Source organism: Epinephelus fuscoguttatus, linkage group LG8, assembly GCF_011397635.1.
Source record: "Epinephelus fuscoguttatus linkage group LG8, E.fuscoguttatus.final_Chr_v1".
NCBI classification, from domain to species: domain Eukaryota; kingdom Metazoa; phylum Chordata; class Actinopteri; order Perciformes; family Serranidae; genus Epinephelus; species Epinephelus fuscoguttatus.
Genome location: NC_064759.1, coordinates 11,179,942 through 11,189,902, shown reverse-complemented (window position 1 = coordinate 11,189,902; position 9,961 = coordinate 11,179,942). Strand labels below are relative to the sequence as shown.

The window sequence follows — 9,961 nt, the reverse complement described above, 5'->3', positions numbered from 1 at the left end:
ATATATGCCAGGTTGTTTACGTTTTGTTAGCACTTTTGGGAGTTACTTAGAGTTTAGAAATGAACTTAGCACTGCTGCATCAACATCACTGCTACATCGGCGAACAAAGACGTCTGCTGTGCTCAATATTAGTAAGTGCACAGCAGCTAACTATGCTACATAAGGTTAAAATGTAGTTTATCCTTGTTTTTATCACTAGCACCAAGAGAAAAACAAATCACTGTGCATGCGCAGAACGTTGTTCTATGGTGTTTGACAAATGGCATATCGCCACCTACTGGCCTGGCATGTTAATTGCAGCAGGGATATCGTTTTCAAAACTGATTGTGTGAACCCGGATTTTTTTTATACGGAATAAATAAAAATCCGTTTTTATTTGTATTGTTATCCGTGTAATCAAGGCCTAAAACAGAGTGTCTCAGACTGAAGCTAAATAGGCTACAGGTGCTGCAACACAAACAGTGTAAGGAAAATAATGTGTTTTTGAACATTAAAGCATGTTAGCATGTTCTAGTAGAGACCTAAAATACAAGTAGAGACCTGAACATGAGCATAGTAGGTTGCCTTTAACACCCCCTGAAAATCTTGTTTTCTGCTGCCCTACAGTGGTTTGATTTTGTACCTTGCTGCAGTAATGTAAAGGTGAACCCTAGCACACCGTGACATCACTGTTTGCTGTGGCCACAGAGCACATTTCTAACCACACCCAACCATGCTGGGTGCTTTAGTTTAGATAATTAGGTCAGAATAATTCAGGGCTAGACATTCATCTTTCCGAAGACCAGCTTTAACAGCACATAATTGAAAACCACTGGAATGCCTTACTTGTCACTGTCATTTGTTTCTCAACAGATGAAATTAAGTGGTTTAACTGGCAATTTCCTCAGAGCAACGCTCATAACACTCGTTAGCGCTGTTAACGATGATGAACTAGCTCCCAGTAAGTTGAACAATATCAGGGGATGTCGCTGTGAAAACACCCATTTATTTCCTTCAGTGGTCTTAATGCTCTATTGCTGGACTGATCTTGTTAATGCAGATGAATCACATTATTCATGCCTCACCCTCAGCTGAGCATGTTATTCTCATTAGGCTGAACAGACTACATTTTTCATCAGCCTGATGATTATTTTGCTGTGAGAGATTAGTTGTGAGCCACGAGCATACACAACACAAACCTATCCAGTCTGGGCCTCACATGCGCAATTAAACTACATTTGTCATGGAAGGGAAGGGTAGCATTCCAGCCTCCAGACAATATTTAGGATGACACTCACTGGGACGCACCATGGAAAATATGATGTTTAATCTCATGTGACCACAGTTGTTTTTTTCTTAGTTTGTTTGTTTTTTGACTCTAAATGTCTGTGGATCTCACATTATATCCCACTGAGATACAGTATATGAGGCACAGTCACTGACTGCCCTCTGCTGTCTATAATATTCACAGCTCGTAGATTCTAGCTCATATTTGCATATTTTCCTCCTCACAGCTGAGAGCACCATACGGAAAGGTGTCTAATTTTATCAAGTCTCATAACAGCAGGACCTGAAGATGACAGCAAACCTGAAGATGACATGTTGCAGTTTGTCACAGTGACAAAACCTTTATCCACTTAGGAGTTATTTTAGGATCCTCAGTGGATGTTTCATCTGCTGCCTTTTCTCCCATCAATGTATTACTGTGGTTAAGAAGGTCTCAGTGCTGCACCCACTAGATGAATGTAAACCTATAGACTTATTAATCAAATGAAATGACCTAGAACTTAAAACTGTAAATATCCGGGCAGGAACTATCATCCCGTTCTCACACATACACACATATACAGTTCTGTTTATCCCAATTACAAGAAGAATTCGCCATCATTGTTGGAGGTAAATAAACACAAACAGGCCATACAGATCAGCATTGATTTACACAGACACAAAATGACTCTTTGTGGTTCAGATCTGATCTGCTTGGAGCTATTTAGATGATCTGACGGAAAAGATCCGTGCCAGAAAGAGTTAAAATCTACATTTTCCAATTCTTAATCAAAACATTGCTGTAGGCATAAATAAATACAGTTGGTTATAAATAAATAATCTAAATAAGTCAGTGATATTTATGTCTATTTTTATGTGAAGCACTCAGTGCCTATAATGCCCTTATTGTAAAGCACTTGGTGCTGCATTTCTTGTATGAAAGGTACTACATTAAAGTTTTGTTTTGACTTATTGTTATTTATTAACAACAACATTGTTTAACATTGTTTAGCTAATTAATTTAGCATCCCATTTGTATGAAGGTAGGCTATGTATGCTCAATACCATGTTACAGAAATGTAAATGATCAACAATCTGTTGTCTCTGAGGGGCAAGCAGCAGACACCCCAGTTACCTCCGTAGCCTTGTGCTGCATTCATGTGGTGTCGGAATAAACTTAGAAAATTTGTTTCCAACCATATTTCATGGTTTACCCGTAGACTATAAAAGTAATGGATGTAAATACCATGACGTCACTTTGAGTTTAGCATTTTGGTCATTGCCATCTTGGTTTTTTGGAGCCAGAAGTGAACATGTTCAGGTGAGAGGCTGGTGCCGTGGAGCAGTGAGGGGTGGATCTGACTAAGCCAAGGACACTATCCGTAGACAGCCTGTCACTCAAAGCAGCCTGCCCCTAATTATGTGTAACTTTAAGCCTTAATGAAATGTAAATACGTGACTTATATAAAAATTCACCCCCGTACAGTTGACATGAAGGGTGAAATTATCTATGAAGACCCAAACTACTGCTGTAAAGTTGGTAATTGTAACATGGGGTTCTATGGGGATTGACTGACTTCTGGAGCTAGCTTCAAACGGCCATTCAAAGGACTGCAGCTTTTGGCAAGTCCATGTTGGCCTCATTTTTCAGCCCCGGAGCCCCTGCTTCATTTGCTCTTCATTATCAGTGTGTTGTAATGCTCTGAACAATAAAATATAACGCATCTTTTTTGAAGCATCCATATTGTTTTCACATTACAACTCAAAGCTTATGGACCCACAAAAGTTGGGACAAGAACCATCTGAGGAGCATGTGAATGCACCATTGGTCTAAATTCCAGTGGAAATTAATCACTTCTTGTTCATTAACCATAGCAGGAAGTGTGAGCAGTGGCCGATGATAACAAAAGCTGTACGAAGTCACTAGTTTAATCATGATACAATATTCTTTTTTTCACAATACAATTTCGATTCGATGCTATTCAGGGGCCTGCGATCGATATGAGGCGATATTATATTATCATTTAACACCATCTGTTACAGAAGAAGCTGCCACCCCTTTTGTTTCTACAATAACACATAAACAATGTAAGTAATTGTAACCACTTAAATGCAGTTAAGTTTACTTTAAATTGACTGCACCAACACAATTAAAAGAGCACATGAGATAAGTTACCCTTTGTGGCTTTCAGCCTGAAAGACCTTACCGGAAGAAACCTTTTCATTTTAAATTACAGGTATTATTTATACTTCTTGTTACTCATCATTAGTTTAAGTCACTGTGTCTCCCGACAGATCAGTAGAGTTGAATTTCAGCCTCCATTAACGTATTTTCAGCCGAACATTGTTGAAACAGCAGCTAATGTTGCTCTAGTGAGAAGCTAGCAGAGTGAGTCACCTGACCAGACAGGTAAGGTTAACATTATGTCATGTTATATCTCATGACGGTATTGTTGAAATATGACATGTTCATTGTCTGTTGATCCATATTTTCTCCAAAATTGAAAACTATTTCCACACTGTTGATTTATTACCGAGTAAAGAGCTTTATCCTCATAGTCCTTCTCTTGGCTGCTTTTCATTATCTGCCTGTTGCTGTTTGACAGTGGCACAGACTTTCAAAATAAAAGCATATCTTAAAGATGCTGATAAAGATCAATGTTTTTTTATTTTCATTAATCACTGAATCATATATCAATCCAGATCGATGGATCGTCACACCCCTAACAATAACAATGTATGGGAAAAGTTGAGGATTCATGAGCATTTAGACATTCAAGGCTGACCCAGTACATACTGGACACAAAGAAGAGTCATTCAAAAAGATTTGCTTGTTCATTTTTGATCATCACCAGTAACCATTAAAAGAGCCTCATTGCTTGGCTCTGAGGAACACACTAATAGTAGTTTTTAAGTAGATAAGCCTATTCAGTTTGACTCAGGTTCGTCCAGACACATCCACCATTTACACTGTATTTTATTCACTGTAAACTGGTTTTGCTGATAATTTATTTATGTTATGTTATGTTATGTATGTGTTACTATATCTCATTGACTTTATTGTTCTGTTGTTATTTTATCTGTTTTTGCCTGTAAGGTGACCTTGAGTGTCTTGAATGGCACCCATAAATGAAATATATTGTTATCATTATTATTATTATTATTATTATTATCAGTAGTAGTAGTATTGTTTATTGTTTATTGGATCCCCATTAGCTTTTGCAGCATACAAAAGCTAATCTTCCTGGGGTCCGTAGTAGTAGTTGATGTTGTTGTTGTAGTTGTAGTAGTAGAACTAGCTAACCAGATAAACATGACTAAGAGTGAGTCAGATGGATTTTTTTTAAATGGCAATTAAATATATACACATATTTAACAGTAAAACAGAAGTCTCTAATTGCACTGATGTGGTCAAAATTATCATAAAGCAACTCATTAACTGAATGGCGGTGGGAACAATCACCTCAGAACAACAGGTTGAATCTTGCCCTGCTCTGCATGTTAGCTCTGTGTTCTCATAGGCTTTACATTATTCCCACAGTACTGTAAGTGTGTATGTGTTTGTCTCTGCCATCTAATGCATGCTGGGAAAGCTTGCAGCCCCTGAACAGCTGTTAATGGGAATAGAAATGATCAGACTTTTAACAAAATCTTATAGTTTGTGCCCACACTAAAATTTAAAGTAAATGTTAACTGCATCACAACACTGTGTGGTTTTGTCTGACAGTTTCCACCCCAACTCTGGATCATCATCATCATCATCATCCTCACCATCATCACCTACGTGCATCATCACCATCACCATCAACATCATCATCACCATTATGATGGACTTCAACAGCACTGAGTCCTGGCTTTCTATCAATACTTCATCTCCCATCCAGTCTGTAATAGCCAGTCCCAGTAACAGAAGCGGCATGGAGGCATATCTACAAAGGCTGGCTCATTTAGACGAGGGGCTCTACAATGACTTTTACGGCCTTTGGATTGCACTGATGGTCATAAACTCTCTCATATTCCTGGTAGGCACTTTTCTTGGAGCCCTTACGGTTTGAGTTCATGTTCTTACGTTCTTATATGAGTTTTAAAACCCAAACTGACCATGCAACTCTGTACAAACCACCCAGTTCTCCTCTCCTCTCTCACAGGTGGGTATGGTGCTCAACACAGTCGCACTTTACGTTTTCTGTTTCCGCACCAAGCAAAAGACCACCTCGGTGATCTACACCATCAACTTGGCGGTGACAGACCTCTTGGTGAATCTCTCTCTGCCCACTCGCATCCTGCTCTACTACAGTGGAGGAGCTTGTCTCACCTGCTCCTACCTGCACATCTTCAGCTACTTTGTCAACATGTACTGCAGCATCTTGTTCCTGACCTGCATATGTGTCGACCGCTACCTCGCCATCGTGCAGGTGGGTTTCGCCTGCAGTTTGGTGACAGAATTAGATGGGCGCAGGAACTTAAAACTGCATGTTTTTCATTTGTCCTTGCAGGTTGAAGCCTCTCGGCGATGGAGGAATTCCAGTGTGGCCAAATGTGTGTGTGTTTCTGTCTGGCTGTTTGCCATTGTGGTCACCTACTCCTTCCTGTCCACTGCTTTCCAGCACCCGGGCTGCTGCCTCTCAAAGCTCCTCTTTCTTACCATCACTGAGTTCTTTCTTCCCCTCATCATCATTGTGGTCTTCACAATGCGGATTATGTGGGCACTAGCCGACCGCCGCCTGATGCAGCAGAGCAGGTATAACTAATGTTGCCACCATACATAGACACAAGTTAGGAAGTATAGAATATCATGATGTTTCTGGTTGTAAGACTTAAAAATGACAATGTTTACGCATCCAAGAACATACAATACCAATAAAAGCACTGAGAGAAAATGACTCCCATTTGCGCTGAAAGCAGAGGAGGCTTACAGCTTATGGGATGTCACAGTGGTGGTTTTTACTGTCTTTCCTCAGGGAGAGGAGGAGGAGGGCTGTCCAGCTGCTGACCACAGTGCTGATCATCTTCACTGTCTGCTTCACACCCTTTCACATCAGACAGGTGAGTTAGAGACAGGTGTGACAAGTTGTTTTAAAATATCATCATTGCATTTTTTTTTTTTTTTACACCTTAAAGGGACAGTTCACCCCAAAAACCAAAATACATATGTTTCCTCTTACCTATAGAGCTATTTGTCTATCTAGATTGTTTTGGTGTGAGTTGCAGAGTGTCATCAGATATCAGCTGTAGAGATGTCTGCCTTCTCTTACTATACCCATCTTCCTATAGGCGACATACAGGCATCAAATGTAGCAACGTGGTGTGCACTGCAGTCTCATGGTTGTGTTGTCTTCCTGTGTTGCAGGTGGTGGTGTACTTCCACCCTGACATGCCTCATCATGTGATAGCCTACCACTTGACTGTCACTCTCAGCAGTTTGAATAGCTGTATGGATCCAGTTGTCTACTGCTTTGTTACAAATAATTTCCAGGTATGACTGGAGTACTTTGCTTCCTTACCTTACTTCACCTCATTCATCCTAACATCCTTCCTCTCTGCCACCTGTCTATCTATCCATCCATCCTTCCCTCTGGCCACAATTTGTCCATCCATCACTCATTTATTCGCCTATTTACTCATCCATTCACTGAATAATTTACTGCCCTTTTCGCCCTCAGGCCACCATGAGAAATATTTTCCGGCGTGCAGAGCCAGAGCAGACTAGTGGTGACATCATCAGCATGCAGCACAGCTCCAAGGCCTCAGGAGGGACGGCAAACGCCATCACTAATAATACGATCATGATGACCAAGATCTCCAATTCACTGCAGAGAGACAGTCAGGGGAAGAACCACACACTGTAGATCCCCTTTCACATGGAGTGAAGATAACAGAAAGTTACTGCGATGTCACAGTCGCCCATGGAAAGGTGGCTGATATTTCTGGATTCTGCAACATGCTGACCAGTGATAACAAGCCCAGTGACAAAGCTGTAATGCAGGCATGTCCAAAGTCCGGCCCAACTGTGGCCCGTGGACTGATTTTAAACATCCTGCAGCACATCTCTCAAAATATACTATATGTGGTCTGCCACAGGACATTGATAACTCAAGCAAATTCACTGCATTTTTTTCTGTTCACCTCACAATGACAGGGCTATCACACAGTCTTTAGACATGCACCAAGTAGTACGCACACGGAACTAATGTGTTTTCATAAACAGACAGTAAAAAAGCAATCAAATGGTTACCTAGCAATAGACATTTCCTTGCTATGTTGCAGATGGCCACAGCAAAGAAGGGGAAAGTTGACAGCAGTGGAAAGTTGAATACTTTTTAACTGAAAGACGAGCAATTTGTGTTTGTCTGACTTGTACGTGGGCAGCATGGTTGTCGCCTCACAGCAAGAGGGTCCTTGGTTCAAACCCTGGGGTGGAGGGTCATGCCATGCTCTCCCCGTGTCAGCGTGGGTTTTCTCTGGGTACTCCGGCTTCCTCCCACAATCCAAAGACATGCAGGTTAACTGGCTCTCAATTGGCCGTAGCATCAATAGTTGTCTGTCTCTATGTGTCAGCCCTGTGATAGTCTGGTGACCTGTCCAGGGTGTACTCCGCCTCTCTCCCAGTGTCAGCTGGGATAGGCTCCAGCATCCCCACGACCCACAACAGGATAAGCAGTTACAGAAAATAAATAAACAACATGTATGTTGTTGTTTTTTTATTACCATGATGCTAGAGGCAGCTGGCCCCCAGGTAATGTTTAAGTTATCTAATCTGCCCTCCATTCCAAAAAGTTTCGACAGTCATACTGTAATTGATTATAATAATAATACCTGTTCACATAAAAGTAAAATACAGCAACAGATCTGGTCCAGAAACCTAAAAACTTTTATCAACTACTTGAATTGATTACAACACTGACAAGGGACAAATCAGTCTGCAACATATTTTATTTTATTATCATCATGCCAAGAAACCTCCCTTGACTTGAGACTTAGAGTATGACTTTTCAACTGTTAGACAATCTTAGCTGCCAAATTCAAACAACAGCAAGATACAAAGCTGACTTACGTGTATAATTATTACTTGAATCTTATGAGTGACACAATAGCAAGTCTAATGTAAAAAACAAAATCATATTTGAAGCAATTTACATTGTCCACATTCCAATCTTATGTATTTTAACTTTAAAGGGGAACACCACCTAAATTAAGAATTCCATTATGTTATATATATGGCCAAGGAATCAATATTTGTGAGCAGGAGGTATCTTTCAAAGTTAGAAACAGTGAAGTAAATCTCCAACTTGTGATGTTGCTTCATTGACAGTGAATAGGAACCTGATTTTATTTACCTACATAATGTTGGTTTTCTTTTTATACCCAAATGAGCTTTATTCTATTGTAGTGTTATCAGATCTGAAACAGAAAATGTGCCCGTATACTTAGAACATCCCCCTGTGACATCAAATATTTGAGTTTCAGCACTCTAGTTTGGGGATTTTGGTGGGTTTACTTATATTTTTAGGCTGTCTTAGACCACAAGAATAACATGTATAAATTTTTACCACAAGTTCCCCCCTCAAGTGTCCAAATACACTTCCCAAAGTCAAATCATTTTTAGAAATTGAAAAAGTTTTTGGGGCGGTACGGTGGTGTGGTGGTTAGCACTCTCGCCTCACAGCAAGAGGGTTGCCGGTTCGATCCCGGGCGTGGGAGCCCTTCTGTGCGGAGTTTGCATGTTCTCCCCGTGTCAGCGTGGGTTCTCTCCGGGCACTCCGGCTTCCTCCCACAGTCCAAAGACATGCAGACTGGGGACTAGGTTAATTGATAACTCTAAATTGTCCATAGGTGTGAATGTGAGCGTGAATGGTTGTTTGTCTCTATGTGTCAGCCCTGTGATAGTCTGGTGACCTGTCCAGGGTGTACCCTGCCACTCACCCACTGTCAGCTGGGATAGGCTCCAGCCCCCCCCCCCCCCCGCGACCCTCAAGAGGATGAAGCAGTTAGAAGATGAATGAAAAAGTTTTTGGTAACATAACAAAAAACCACTGTTGCAACACTATCTTAAATTTTCATACTGCATACAATCCCTAAATAAACCCTCTGGCTGGCAGTGAGCACAGTTGCAGCTGCAAAAGGAGCAACAGTGATAGTTGTGGCTTCTGTTATGCAGAATATCATAAAACTGGCCAGGATGGAGGAGCCTGTATTAATAAAAGAAGATATTGATGACCACCCTGATACCTACCTGGAACCTTTGCATCCCTTTCATCAGAGTGGAACTCGGACTTGGATCAGCTTCTTACTGTACTTCCTTGTTGAGTGCAAACAGGCGGGAATTCAGCCATAAACAGTTGGAACAAAATGTTAAACAGACTATACCTGGACATAGAAGGCTAGTGGTACTGATATATTTTTATTTTTGCCTGGATTACATGGTTGCCACTCCAGAAGATCCACTTCAAGAAAATATTTGGGAATGATAACCACTTTTGTGCAGCAGAGGGCAGCATTGCACTCCCTTTCAAAGACCATTAAGAGTCCAAATTTCAATGCAGACTGCCTGGATGACTAAAAGCAGCTACAGTGTGAATGTTTGGGCTGTAAATCATTTTTGTTTTATTAAAACAACAGTTTGATAATATGTGCTGTTATGTAAACACATCAACAATAGTCAGAACCTCTCTCTGCAGGGAAAATGTCACATTAAATGTATCATTGGAGAAATTAT

General features: G+C 40.7%; 1 protein-coding gene across 1 annotated transcript; it reads left to right on the top strand.

The window, feature by feature from the left end:
* The first annotated feature begins 2,558 nt into the window (after positions 1–2,558).
* gpr20 (G protein-coupled receptor 20) lies at positions 2,559–7,575 on the top strand. Its single transcript, XM_049584166.1, has 7 exons — positions 2,559–2,566; positions 4,973–5,267; positions 5,394–5,660; positions 5,742–5,986; positions 6,207–6,291; positions 6,596–6,721; positions 6,909–7,575. The coding sequence occupies exons 1-7, from the start codon at positions 2,559–2,561 to the stop codon at positions 7,092–7,094; spliced, it is 1,212 nt and encodes a 403-aa protein (XP_049440123.1). The 3' UTR covers positions 7,095–7,575.
* Positions 7,576–9,961: the final 2,386 nt, after the last annotated feature.

Bases quoted from the DNA above. Each gene is read 5' to 3' on its own strand.
- gpr20 (XM_049584166.1), top strand. The intron at 5,661-5,741 runs GTGGGTTTCGCC...TTGTCCTTGCAG, and splicing joins GCTACCTCGCCATCGTGCAG to GTTGAAGCCTCTCGGCGATG. The intron at 6,722-6,908 runs GTATGACTGGAG...TTTCGCCCTCAG, and splicing joins TTGTTACAAATAATTTCCAG to GCCACCATGAGAAATATTTT.